Below are 14156 nucleotides of genomic sequence, written 5' to 3'. Positions count from 1 at the left end.
CGCGTGGGTAAAGCCCAGTGGCGAGGATCTGCAAGGCAGGGAAGGCCGGGAGCTTGTTAGGCCAGGGAGGCAGGGCCCTTGTGGGCTGAAAGCTGGAGGGAGCCCAAGAGAATTCACCTGGCAGTAGGTGTGGACACAGAGCTTGAACTTCATTCTCTTGTCCCCACAGATGTCGTTGTCCTGGGTGTGGTGGCACAGCATGCAGGCTGCAGAGACAGAGCAAGTGCCCCGGGCATGAGCAGGTCTGTGGGGCTGGGCAAGTGTCCATGCAGGATCAGCCCCAGAGCCCTGCAGGGTCTGTGCTGTGGTGTCTGAAGGGCAGAGCAGGTCAGGGGTGGCTGCCCCAGGAAGTGCCCAGAGCTCAGCCCAGTGTGGGAGCTCCTGCCTGGGCCTGGCATGGTTCTTGGCTCCTCACTGAGTTCCTTGCAACGCCCTGTGCCAGTGTCTGGAGGCTGTAAGGAGGGAGGCTTCTGCTCTTACGTTTTTCGTTGGGGAGAGTTTCTGGTCGTGCCCTCTTGGATCCTGAGGAGGTCGATGGTGAGCGGCTGGAGCGTCTCTTGCGCTGCCCTGCTGGCATTTCTCCTCTTCACACTCTGCAGTACTCCTAAGTCAGGGGAGAGATGTGTGTGAGCCGTGTCAGAGGCAGCAGAAGCCTCTGACTTACCCTGGTGCCTGAGCAGCCTCAGGCAAGCTCCTTCTCCACGACCTCTCCTCGACTCTGAGGGTGGTGTTGATGTGCAGGCGTTTTTTGTGCCTTTGGCCCGGGTGATGATGTCACTGGGGCCACTGTGACATGGGCAGCACTGATGTGTGGTGATGGGCGATGGTGGTGCCATGCCCATGCCAAGTGGTGATATTGCAGTAGTGGCTTCTTTGTAGGGGATGGGATTAACTTCTGCTGGGAGTAAATTTTGTATTTGTGACCAAATGAATGTGGGTGAGCCAGGGCTGTGTGAGGCATGGCTGTGCAGGGGTGGTGCAGCCTGTCGTGCTGCTGAGCCCCAGCTGTCCAGGGAGCAGGCTGGTGGCAACATCTGCTGGCTGGGGACACAGGTGGGCCAGCAGATCCCCGGCTGGCAGGGAGAGGCCAGAGCTGAGACCAAGTCTGCTGGGTGCGGGATGGTTCCCCCGGCAAGGGAACTCCTGTGTGGGTGCGGGCAGGTCACTCCTTGGTGGGTCCTGGAGGAGCGGCTCCTCGCTTTCCACCGTGAGCACAGTCGCGGATGGATCAGGATGGCGCGACCAGGGTGAAGGAGGACCCGAGGCACTGGGGCAAATCCAACTGAGTTTATTTGTGGGAAGCCCGAGGGTCCAAGGCGGGAGGGAATCAGGACTACAAGAGCAGTTGAAGTGAGCCGGTGTCAGGGGTGAGCTGGTGGCCCGAAGCGGGATGGCAGGGGGTTTTTAAAGGGGAAAGTGTACAAATTTTAAAGGGTCGAGGTACAAATCAAGCAGTGGGGAGAGGGCTCAGAGGAGAGGACAATGTTGGGTGATGGGGGGCACACCTATGAGGATTTGGGGAGAGGGTGTTGTGGTGGTTACAGAGTCCGGTGGGGGAGCGAGGAAGAGGGAATATTCCAGAAGGGAGGGAGTGGACTAAAGGTGATTGATGTTCCTCCCAGGGCGCCTCTGCCCCATCTTCCCTTTCCCCTCCTCCCACAGGAATGTGCTGCCAACCCTGGGGACGTAGGTCCGTGTTCGTTACACTGAGAGAAGCTTGAAGGAAGTTTGAAGAAAATGACTGGGAAATACATATGAGTTCTCTTAGTGTAATAAAAAACTTTATTTTTTTTGTATGACTATCTGTCTATGTATTTATGTATCTATGTATGAATGTATGTATGTATGTACGTATCTATCTATCTATCTATCTATCTGTCGATGGATATGTCTATCTATCTATCTATGTAATTATCTATCTAATCTATCTATCTTTCTTTCTTTATCTATTTATATTATTTGATTATGTGTCTTTGATGAGTAAAGGGTGATGGGGGTGTGGACAGGCTGACATTTGGTGCTGCTGTGTATTTGTGGCCTGCTGTAGGGCTTTTTTGCCCGCCGTTGTTGCTGCCAGACGTGTCTCATGCGCATTGGCCCAGGCTGGGAGCGGTTGTCCATCGTGGATCCGTGGAAGATCCATGGAGGCCTGTATGGACGTTGTGGCCGTGGTGCTGGAGTGTTGGCAGCCAAAGTGCCCTCAGACAGCCCCGGCACTGGCTGTGTGGAAGTGCTGGGGCTGCTTTCATCAGCACTCTGGGCTGGCCCATTGTCAATCCTGCGGCGTTTTGCAGGTGGGCCATATGATACCACTGAGGCACTGTCTTTCTTCGGATAGCCACGTTTGAAGGCACAGCGAGGGCAAGAGGAAGAGCTGGTGGTCTTGGCAGGACACTTGCCCTGGGAGAGCTGTGGTGCTGCCTGGCTGGGAGTGCTGGGTTTGCAGGTGTCAGCACTGTGGGCTGGCCCATCCTGGATCGTGCAGGGTTCTGCAGGAGGGCTGTGCGTTGCCCCTGACTGTATTTCTTCCTCAGTGTCGCCATGTTTTAAGGCCTGCTGAGGGCTTGTGGAGCAGCTGCTCTTGAGAAGCACCGTGTCCTGGGACAGTGTCAGCAGTTCTGTGCTCGAGGTTTTGGGGTCCACAAGGTCTGATTTGCCAGTGGAACCTGCAAAGAGGGGCAGGCAGAAGGAAGGTTGTAAGGACAGTCCCCAGGCTGCAGGCAGGAGAGGCCGCTGTGGTATCCAGTGGCCTCCTGGAGCCAAGCTGTGTGCCGAGGGCCCTGGTGCCAGGCCCATCGTGGTGCCTGTGTGTATTGCATAGTGCTGAATGCTTTGTTGCCTACCAGTGTCGGTGGCAGCACAGGTGCTGCACTCCCAGGAGCAGGTGCTGTTCCCCAAAGAGGAGCAGAGTCGGTGGATGCCCTCAGCAGCGCAGGAGCTGCAGAGCCGCAGTTGCCAGGGTCTGGAGGAGCAAGGAGGTGGTGAGGACAAAGTGTCAGAGCAGGGAGTGCCTGGCAGAGCCCTTGTGCGTAATTCTACATGCCTGTGCCTGTGGGGAGAGAGATCCCCGTCAGATGGCTGCATTGCTGCTTTGGCAGCTTACCCGTGTGCCTCGGTGTGCTCCCTGCCTCCTGGACAAAGGCACGTTGTGGCATCGCAACGGCCATGCCTCTGACCTGAGGGTCCGACCTCTGGGTCACTCTGCCATGATGGGGGTCTGCCAGAGAAGGAAGGGAAAGAGTTGGGCCCACATCAGGCAGATGGCCGCAGTCAGTGCTCCTTTGCCTGTGCCATTTCCAGGGACTGGTTGGAGCTGAGGGCAAGAGGGACAGGCCAGAGGGTGGGCAGGCCTGGCAGGGCAGTCCCTAGGCGGGCACTGTGCTTGTGCCTGGTGCCTTGTGAGGTGGGAGGAGAAAAGGCAACCTCTTAGAGAGTCGGATCCCCATGGTGAGCATTTCCGTCATGAACGGCTCTTGTTTGAGGCAACGCGGGCATCGGAAGTCAATGCCAGCGTGCAGAGCCAGTCTCTGGATGCAGTGCCGGTGGAAGCGGGCATCCTGGCAGGCGGGACACGCCATGGTTTTGTAGGAGATGTTGTCTTCCACCGTGTCCAGGCAGATGGTGCAGGTGTTGTCCTGGCTTGGACGTGGCCGCAGTGCCTGCTGTGGGCGGTGCTCCCAGCAGAAGGACCTGTGAGGAGGAGATGGGTGAGGGAAGGGTGAAGTGCAGAGCCCTTGGGCTGTGCTGGCAGTGTGGGTGCAGGAGGTGTGAGGGAGCCCCAACCCCTGTGTGGGTTCTGTCCCTGTGTGTGGCATGTTGCTGGCAACCATGGGTTCCCGCCTTATGCATTCACTCAGATGTAAAGGGCTTGGAGAGAAATGCAGGGGTTCCGAGGGTGAGTGTGGGCAGCCCTTACCTGTAGGCCCCGAAGTACTGGGTGACACATTGTCCGTCTGGGGCACAGGGCAGGTGGAAGGTGCGGTCGCAGCCCGTCTGGCAGCAGGTGATGGTGGCCCCCATCTTGCAGCAGATGAAGCAGGTCTGGAAAGGGCAGAGCAGCCCCATGAATGTCAGGACTGGAGATTTGTGGTCTGTTTGCATCTCCAGAGAGTGAGTGGGATGTGGGCAGAGCCAGCTGAGAGCCCCAGAGCCACGTGCACCCGAGGCCCCTGCAATGCCAGGCCTGGGGCTTCTTTGCTGGGGAGCAGGAGGAGCTGGCGAAGCCTCTCCTGGTGCAAAGCCGCCTGCTCCTCCTGCCAGGTCATCCCCACCTTGTTGGCTGCTTCCCTGATGATGCGCCTGGTGTCCCCAACAGGAAAGTGTCCAGTGTCCTCGCGTGGGTAAAGCCCAGTGGCGAGGATCTGCAAGGCAGGGAAGGCCGGGAGCGTGTTAGGCCAGGGAGGCAGGGCCCTTGTGGGCTGAAAGCTGGAGGGAGCCCAAGAGAATTCACCTGGCAGTAGGTGTGGACACAGAGCTTGAACTTCATTCTCTTGTCCCCACAGATGTCGTTGTCCTGGGTGTGGTGGCACAGCATGCAGGCTGCAGAGACAGAGCAAGTGCCGCGGGCATGAGCAGGTCTGTGGGGCTGGGCAAGTGTCCATGCAGGATCAGCCCCAGAGCCCTGCAGGGTCTGTGCTGTGGTGTCTGAAGGGCAGAGCAGGTCAGGCGTGGCTGCCCCAGGAAGTCCCCAGAGCTCAGCCCAGTGTGGGAGCTCCTTCCTGGGCCTGGCATGGTTCTTGGCTCCTCACTGAGTTCCTTGCAACGCCGTGTGCCAGTGCCAGGAAGCTGTGGGGAGGGAGGCTTCTGCTGTCACCTTTTTCCTTGGGGACAGTTTCTGGCCGTGCCCTCTTGGATCCTGAGGAGGTTGATGGTGAGCGGCTGGAGCGTCTCTTGCGCTGCCCTGCTGGCATTTCTCCTCTTCACGCTCTGCAGTACTCCTAAGTCAGGGGAGAGATGTGTGTGAGCTGTGTCAGAGGCAGCAGAAGCCTCTGACTTACCCTGGTGCCTGAGCAGCCTCAGGCAAGCTCCTTCTCCACGACCTCTCCTCGACTCTGAGGGTGGTGTTGATGTGCAGGCGTTTTTTGTGCCTTTGGCCGGGGTGATGATGTCACTGGGGCCACTGTGACATGGGCAGCACTGATGTGTGGTGATGGGCGATGGTGGTGCCATGCCCATGCCAAGTGGTGATGTTGCAGTAGTGGCTTGTTTGGAGGGGATGGGATTAACTTCTGCTGGGAGTAAAATTTGTATTTGTGACCAAATGAATGTGGGTGAGCCAGGGCTGTGTGAGGCATGGCTGAGCAGGGGTGGTGCAGCCTGTCGTGCTGCTGAGCCCCAGCTGTCCAGGGAGCAGGCTGGTGGCAACATCTGCTGGCAGGGGACACAGGTGGGCCAGCAGATCCCCGGCTGGCAGGGAGAGGCCAGCGCTGAGACCAAGTCTGCTGGGTGCGGGATGGTTCCCCCGGCAGGGGAACTCCTGTGTGGGTGCGGGCAGGTCACTCCTTGGTGGGTCCTGGAGGAGCGGCTCCTCGCCCTCCACCGTGAGCACAGTCGCGGATGGATCAGGATGGCGCGACCAGGGTGAAGGAGGACCCGAGGCACTGGGGCAAATCCAACTGAGTTTATTTGTGGGAAGCCCGAGGGTCCAAGGAGGGAGGGAAGTAGGAATACAAATGCGGTCGAAGGGAGCCGGTGTCTGGGTGAGCTCAAGCCGCAAACCGGGGTGGGAAGGGTTTTTATAAAAGGGGAAAGTGTAGACAGTGTCGGGGTACAAATCAAGCAGTGGGGAGAGGGCTCAGAGGAGGGGACAAGGTGGGGTAATGGGTGGCACACCTATGAGTATGTGGGGAGAGGGTGTTGTGGTGGTTACAGAGTCCGGTGGGGGAGCGAGGAAGAGGGAATATTCCAGAAGGGAGGGAGTGGACTAGAGGTGATTGATGTTCCTACAGTAGAATCCTCCCAGGGCGCCTCTGCCCCATCTTCCCTTCCACCTCCTCCCACAGGAATGTGCTGCCAACCCTGGGGACGTAGGTCCGTGTTCGTTACAGTGAGAGAAGCTTGGAGGAAGTTTGAAGAAAATGACTGGGAAATACATATGAGTTCTCTGAGTGTAAAAAAAACTTTATTTTTTGTGTATGTCTCTTTATCTATGTATTTATGTATCTATAACCTATCGATCTGTCTATCTGTCTATCTATCTATCTTTGTAACTATCTAACTATCTATCTATCTAACTATGTCTATTTATATTATTTGATTATGTGTCTTTGATGAGTAAAGGGTGATGGGAGTGTGGAGAGCCTGACATTTGGTGCTGCTGTGTATTTGTGGCCTGCTGTAGGGCTTTTTTGCCCGCCGTTGTTGCTGCCAGACGTGTCTCATGCGCATTGGCCCAGGCTGGGAGCGGTTGTCCATCGTGGATCCGTGGAAGATCCATGGAGGCCTGTATGGACGTTGTGGCCGTGGTGCTGGAGTGTTGGCAGCCAAAGTGCCCTCAGACAGCCCCGGCACTGGCTGTGTGGAAGTGCTGGGGCTGCTTTCATCAGCACTCTGGGCTGGCCCATTGTCAATCCTGCGGCGTTTTGTGGGTGGGCCGTAAGAGATAGCTGAGGCACTGTCTTTCTTGGGATAGCCACGTTTGAAGGCACAGCGAGGGCAAGAGGAAGAGCTGGTGGTCTTGGCAGGACACTTGCCCTGGGAGAGCTGTGGTGCTGCCTGGCTGGGAGTGCTGGGTTTGCAGGTGTCAGCACTGTGGGCTGGCCCATCCTGGATCGTGCAGGGATCAGCAGGAGGGCTGTGCGTTGCCCGTGACTGTATTTCTTCCTCAGTGTCGCCATGTTTTAAGGCCTGCTGAGGGCTTGTGGAGCAGCTGCTCTTGAGAAGCACCGTGTCCTGGGACAGAGTCAGCAGTTCTGTGCTCGAGGTTTTGGGGTCCACAAGGTCTGATTTGCCAGTGGAACCTGCAAAGAGGGGCAGGCAGAAGGAAGGTTTTAAGGACAGTCCCCAGGCTGCAGGCTGAAGAGGCCGCTGTGGTATCCAGTGGCCTCCTGGAGCCAAGCTGTGTGCCGAGGGCCCTGGTGCCAGGCCCATCGTGGTGCCTGTGTGTATTGCATAGTGCTGAATGCTTTGTTGCCTACCAGTGTCGGTGGCAGCACAGGTGCTGCACTCCCAGGAGCAGGTGCTGTTCCCCAAAGAGGAGCAGAGTTGGTGGATGCCCTCAGCAGCGCAGGAGCTGCAGAGCCGCAGTTGCCAGGGTCTGGAGGAGCAAGGAGGTGGTGAGGACAAAGTGTCAGAGCAGGGAGTGCCTGGCAGAGCCCTTGTGCGTAATTCTACATGCCTGTGCCTGTGGGGAGAGAGATCCCCCTCAGATGGCTGCATTGCTGCTTTGTCAGCTTACCCGTGTGCCTCGGTGTGCTCCCTGCCTCCTGGACAAAGGCACGTTGTGGCATCGCAGCGGCCATGCCTCTGATCTGAGGGTCCGACCTCTGGGTCACTCTGCCATGATGGGGGTCTGCCAGAGAAGGAAGAGAAAGAGTTGGGCCCACATCAGGCAGATGGCCGCAGTCACTGCTCCTTTGCCTGTGCCATTTCCAGGGACTGGTTGGAGCTGAGGGCAAGAGGGACAGGCCAGAGGGTGGGCAGGCCTGGCAGGGCAGTCCCTAGGCGGGCACTGTGCTTGTGCCTGGTGCCTTGTGAGGTGGGAGGAGAAAAGGCAACCTCTTAGAGAGTCGGATCCCCATGGTGAGCATTTCCGTCATGAACGGCTCTTGTTTGAGGCAACGCGGGCATCGGAAGTCAATGCCAGCGTGCAGAGCCAGTCTCTGGATGCAGTGCCGGTGGAAGCGGGCGTCTTGGCAGGCGGGACACGCCATGGTTTTGTAGGAGATGTTGTCTTCCACCGTGTCCAGGCAGATGGTGCAGGTGTTGTCCTGGCTTGGACGTGGCCGTAGTGCCTGCTGTGGGCGGTGCTCCCAGCAGAAGGACCTGCGAGGAGGAGATGGGTGAGGGAAGGGTGAAGTGCAGAGTCCTTGGGCTGTGCTGGCAGTGTGGGTGCAGGAGGTGTGAGGGAGCCCCAGCCCCTGTGTGGGTTCTGTCCCTGTGTGTGGCACGTTGCTGGTGACCATGGGTTCCCGCCTTGTGCATTCACTCAGATGTAAAGGGCTTGGAGAGAAATGCAGGGGCTCCAAGGTGAGGGTGGGCAGCCCTTACCTGTAGGCCCCGAAGTACTGGGTGACACATTGTCCGTCTGGGGCACAGGGCAGGTGGAAGGTGCGGTCGCAGCCCGTCTGGCAGCAGGTGATGGTGGCCCCCATCTTGCAGCAGATGAAGCAGGTCTGGAAAGGGCAGAGCAGCGCCATGAATGTCAGGACTGGAGATTTGTGGTCTGTTTGCATCTCCAGACAGTGAGTGGGATGTGGGCAGAGCCAGCTGAGAGCCCCAGAGCCACGTGCACCCGAGGCCCCTGCAATGCCAGGCCTGGGGCTTCTTTGCTGGGGAGCAGGAGGAGCTGGCGAAGCCTCTCCTGGTGCAAAGCCGCCTGCTCCTCCTGCCAGGTCATCCCCACCTTGTTGGCTGCTTCCCTGATGATGCGCCTGGTGTCCCCAACAGGAAAGTGTCCAGTGTCCTCGCGTGGGTAAAGCCCAGTGGCGAGGATCTGCAAGGCAGGGAAGGCCGGGAGCTTGTTAGGCCAGGGAGGCAGGGCCCTTGTGGGCTGAAAGCTGGAGGGAGCCCCAAGAGAATTCACCTGGCAGTAGGTGTGGACACAGAGCTTGAACTTCATTCTCTTGTCCCCACAGATGTCGTTGTCCTGGGTGTGGTGGCACAGCATGCAGGCTGCAGAGACAGAGCAAGTGCCCCGGGCATGAGCAGGTCTGTGGGGCTGGGCAAGTGTCCATGCAGGATCAGCCCCAGAGCCCTGCAGGGTCTGTGTTGTGCTGGCTGAAGGGCAGAGCAGGTCAGGGGTGGCTGCCCCAGGAAGTGCCCAGAGCTCAGCCCAGTGTGGGAGCTCCTTCCTGGGCCTGGCATGGTTCTTGGCTCCTCACTGACTACCCCAGAACGCCCTGAGCCAGTGCCAGGGAGCTGTGGGGTTGGAGGCTTCTGCTCTTACATTTTTCGTTGGGGAGAGTTTCTGGCCGTGCCCTCTTGGATGTAGGAGATTTTGATGGCGAGCGGCCGGAGCGCCTCTTGCACTTCCCTGCTGGCATTTCTCCTCCTGACTGTTGTCTTCCAAGCCTGAGTGAAGAGATAGATGCGTTTTACCTGTGTCAGAGGCAGCAGAAGCCTCTGGCTTACCCCGGTGCCTGAGCAGCCTCAGGCAAGCTCCTTCTTCGCAGTCTCTCTTCGACTCTGAGGGTGGTGTTGATGTGCAGGCGTTTTTTGTGCCTTTGGCCCGGGTGATGATGTCACTGGGGCCACTGTGACATGGGCAGCACTGATGTGTGGTGATGGGCGATGGTGGTGCCATGCCCATGCCAAGTGGTGATGTTGCAGTAGTGGCTTCTTTGTAGGGGATGGGATTAACTTGTGCTGGGAGTAAATTTTGTATTTGTGACCAAATGAATGTGGGTGAGCCAGGACTGTGTGAGGCATGGCTGTGCAGGGGTGGTTCAGCCTGTCGTGCTGCTGAGCCCCAGCTGTCCAGGGAGCAGGCTGGTGGCAGCATCTGCTGGCAGGGGACACAGGTGGGCCTGCAGATCTGCGTATCCCAGCCCACCGCTGACACCAAGTCTTCTGGGTGCACAAGTCTAACTTTGTGTTGCTACTCTCTGTGTTGCAACTCCTGTGGCAGCTGGTTGTGAGCCAGAGTGGCCTTTTCATCACCTGTAGGATTTGTTGTGATTTGTTATGTTGATTAAGGTGTGTCATGCCACAAGTCTTTGTCCTGTCATCTCCTCTGCCTACTCTTATATCCAAGCAAGTTTCAGATCGGGATGTGTTCAATGTCCCATCAGAATTCTCATCTCCAAGGACATAAAAACCTTCCCAGTCCTGGTGTCTGCTCCTGCCATGTCAGGTGCTCAGCTCCGACCCTCAGCAGTCTCAGGCCATGGTGTGTGTGGGGGGAATTTCATCTGGAATGCTGATGTGTGGAAAAGGATCTGGGGGTGGTGGTTGATAGCACCTGAATGTGAGGTGGCACGTGCCCGTGTGGCCAAGCAGGCCATTGGCAGCTGGCCCTGTAGCAGCACTGGTGTGGGCTGCAGGAGCAGGGCAGTTCTCAGCCCCCTCTGCTTGCGCTGGTGAGGCACCTTGAATTCCCGAGTTGGTTTTGAGCCCCTTACAGTAAGAAAGACATTGAGGTCCTTCTGCATGGACAGAGAATGTGTGGGATCTGGAGCAGACATTTGATGATGAGGAGCTGAGGGGGATATAAGCCTCAGCCTCAAAAAAAGGAGGCTTGGAGGGGATCTTGCTGTTGGACAATTGCTTGGAACGACGTTGGAGCCATTTGGGGTTTGTGTCTTGTCTTAGTGAACAGGTTTGTGTATTTATGAAACAAACAGGAAATGTACGAGGTTAGTACTGAGATGCTAAAATATAGCACAGTGTTTTGAATAAATAAGAAGCAGATGAGAATAAAATTCAAGTCTCAGTGGTGGTCACTACCAAAGGTTAGTTTGCTGATAAGTGATCTGGTATTTATTAGTAGCAGTCAAGAACTTTGTTAAGGCACACTGAATTTGGAGACTTATGAAGAGTTTTCATACTCTTGGAGGTCAACTCTTGCCCTTGCCTGTGTACTCAGGCTTTCATACGATTTTATCTCATGGGACTGCACGTGTGGAACTTGGTATCATTGTCGCAGCAGTCCCAGGAGACCTGAAGGAGGTGGCTTTGTTCCCTCTTTGGGCAGCTGGGATGTGCAGGGGGAGCTGCATCTGTTTGCCCAGATGGCACCCATATCCTGGCCACAGCTTCTGTGAGAAAAGAGATTTATTCACATGAAGTGGTAATACCATCATACACACTTGATGTGAGAGACATGCGCAGAAACCGTCAAACAGCTTCTTTATTCCATTCCTCACCCCACTCCTCTTTCACGTGGAACTAGAGAAATCCAAACTGTGTGTTTCTTGCATATTGGTTTTCTTAGTACCAATAAAAAAGTATAGTTCAACACCTAATATTCTTTAAATAAAGTATATCAACAATAACTATGACTAACTTACAGTCTGACAAATCATAGTAAAACAATATTAAATATACTGAATACTAACTCAAATATCTGTAATTTCTGATATATTTTAACCAAATAATTAAAATCTAATAGCACCCATAAACACTCTCACAAAGATTTTAAAAAATCACACTGTATTTACAAAATAAATTCATAATGATTATTATAAATCATAAAAGAAAAATAACAATCATCCATCCCTTCATAATACAAAAACTCACCACAATATGGAAAGAAGACATACTATCCAATATTTGCATGGGAATGGGGATAAGCTTTCCTCCTTTGCTATATAATCTCATTTTCCCCTCAAATCCTGAATTCCTGACCTGTTTACTACTGCTGACCTATTTACTGGTCTGCTGAAAGTGGGAGCTTTCCCATGCAGTGGTGTGATTTATGTGCCACCTTGCAGTCATGCCTTTATAACTCTGGCAGTACACACCCAGATTTGGATGTGACCACTTTTTTTCTTGCACAGATTAATAAAAATGTGTTTTGAGTCTGTCTGACACGGTTACATGGCTGGAAAAAAAGAAATAGTGAAGGTTGAGGAGTTGTTGGCAGGAATTGTTTTAAAATCTGCATTTCACAGATGTAATGGGCATGATTAAATAGTTTAGTCATAGGTAAAAGCAATGGGAATAGTGATCCTTCCTGTTATATCCAATTACATCATTCCTCCCAATGACATTCTGTGCAATTCCCAATATTTTCCTTTAGGAAATACAGAGCATAAATAAAACATTTTGCTGTGTAGCAAATGGCAACAGCAAATTTTGTAAGAAGATATAAGAAAGAATGTTTTTTGTAAGAAAATTTGGAGTGAATCTTGTGCTGTTCATCTGTATTTATCCTTTCTCCAGGACAACTGAACTTTCCCAGGATGTTTTTCCTTCCCTGACTCTTTCTGTGCCTCATCCGTTACATTCTCTAAACCTCACTTAAAAGAAAATTTCATTCATTACAACTTCATCATCTTTAATTTCTAAAAGGTCTGTCTAATTATATCCTTAAAAACCTTGGCAGAGGCACCTCAGACATTCTTGAGTTTATCTGGGAATAGTTTTGGGCGTGTTTTCCATGTCTGGGTAGCATCTAGGGACTGCTTTTACACATGAATTAGTGGCAGGTTTTTGCCTGGGCACAGCAGGGATGGTGCAGTTCTGCTTGGGAGATCCCAAAATTCTGAGTGAACGTGGCTGGCATTGAATTTCCTACCTTCAGACCCAGCAGTGCCAACTTTCTCAAGAGCAAAAGGAGCACATTCCTGTGTGTTTGATTTCTGCTCTTCCAAAACTATGAGAGACACAAGATGAAGGAATATCCCAGGCTTTTTTGTTATCTTAGGAAGTTGATCTCTTGGAAGCCACCTGATGACATGTCATTAGGCAGTGAACTGTTTGTTGGACATGGTTGGTGTTCCTAAACCAGGCAGAGGACATCAAAACCAGTCCATTACACTGACTCACATTCCATTGCCTGGCACACTCCCCAGGCCAAACTTCTCCTCTTTTAAACCAAATTTATTCCAAATATGATTAGAATTGCTTGCCGTATGGAAAGTTTACCCCAACATAAGGCTTAAAGGCTTTGAAACAAACCTTTTTCTTCAGTGTAGGAAAAACGTACCTTTTATTATAGACTTACAAAACGCAGCAGATTTTTTTTTTTCCTGAGCTAGAGGTGTGTGTAAATCACAGGGTTGGGATAGGGTAGCAGGATAGGGTTTCTTGGATCTCTATAGGGAAATCTGCTTTTTTTCCCACTGTCTGCTCATGCCAGCTGGTTTGTATCACCTCCAGTGTTTTGCAAGGACTATTTATTTCTACTACTTGTAAACCATTTTTCCTTCATGCAGATCTTCCCTCAAAATTACCTTTTCTCTTTTCTTTGTATACAGATTACTCAGCCCAGCATCCTCTCAGGCCTGGGATGCACTGTGACTGCACCCTCTGTTATCATTTCCCAGATCTCATGTCTCGGTTTCTTTTCCTGGGGGGAGCCTTATGATAAAAATACAGTATCTGGAGTGGAGTGTTACAAATGTGTTTTAAGAAATGACCAGATGAACTCAGTGCTACCTGGTGCTAAACACTGCTCTTCCTGGATCTCACAGAATCCTTGTGCGCTGCAGCTGCCTTGGCCAAATTCTCTCTGCATCTTACTTCCCAAAGAGACAATCTGTGCTATCCAACAGCCCCAGTCCCAGTAACCAGCTGTACCCCACCCTACCCTCAGCCAAACCCACATAACTCAGTAATGGCACACATTTATAACATTCCTGCTCAGTGCCTGGGCTTGCAGGTTCTGACTCAACACAGCAACTCCTTTCTCACCAGCTGCCTGGGAGTAGTTGGTATTTACAGACCCACAGGGCAAAAAAAGAGATTGATGTACTCCTGTCAGCCTTGCCCTCGCTGAAGATGGGCTGCAAATGCTGCAGAGGCAGTGGTGAAGCAATCTGAAGATAACATGTTTATGATAAATTAATTGCAATTTAAAGTTGCTTGGTTTTCCTTTATGAATCCCAAAGAAAGCAAGAGGCACTGTAGAATAACACAGGTGGTATATTGCCAGGTGAGGAAACAGAGTTAACAAAGCTTGGAGGGACTCAAATCTGGGTGAAGAAAAACCTCTGTCATGGAGCAGAGATGAGAGATACCAAGAGGATCATTAAAAAGTGGGGATTTTTGCATTGCCTGTATTGTTGTCTCTGGGAACATGAGCTTCTCCCCAGGGGATTTGTGGAACCATGCTGAGTTTTGTTCCTTTGGGGAAGTGTTTATCTTCAGTAAATTTTGAGATTTTTGGTTAATGTACTAATGAGTATAGTGGGATTAGTGTTGGTTAATTTATTGTGTATTTATTGTTGTGAGGTAGGATTAGGAGAAATGTAAAGTAGGTTTAAAGCCTTACAGGGTATAAAGAAAATTTTATTAAGAGTAACTAAGAGTAATAAAAATTAGAACAAAACTTT

General features: G+C 52.9%; 2 protein-coding genes across 2 annotated transcripts; both read right to left on the bottom strand.

Annotated features, from left to right (window-relative positions):
- Positions 1-2530: 2530 nt before the first annotated feature.
- Positions 2531-5169, bottom strand: LOC131086618 (PHD finger protein 7-like). Its single transcript, XM_058029705.1, is given in 9 exon segments — positions 2531-2767; positions 2770-2962; positions 3104-3217; positions 3424-3690; positions 3917-4145; positions 4148-4169; positions 4272-4361; positions 4451-4539; positions 4998-5169. Coding segments are annotated over 9 exon segments (1413 nt in total).
- Positions 5170-6823: 1654 nt separating this feature from the next.
- LOC131086617 (PHD finger protein 7-like) lies at positions 6824-9463 on the bottom strand. The gene is given in 9 exon segments (XM_058029703.1): positions 6824-7060; positions 7063-7255; positions 7397-7510; positions 7717-7983; positions 8209-8437; positions 8440-8461; positions 8564-8653; positions 8744-8832; positions 9292-9463. Coding segments are annotated over 9 exon segments (1413 nt in total).
- Between the last annotated feature and the right edge of the window lie 4693 nt (positions 9464-14156).

This window comes from Melospiza georgiana, chromosome 8 (assembly GCF_028018845.1).
Source record: "Melospiza georgiana isolate bMelGeo1 chromosome 8, bMelGeo1.pri, whole genome shotgun sequence".
Lineage (NCBI taxonomy): Eukaryota > Metazoa > Chordata > Aves > Passeriformes > Passerellidae > Melospiza > Melospiza georgiana.
This window is presented reverse-complemented; position numbering and strand designations above follow the sequence as displayed.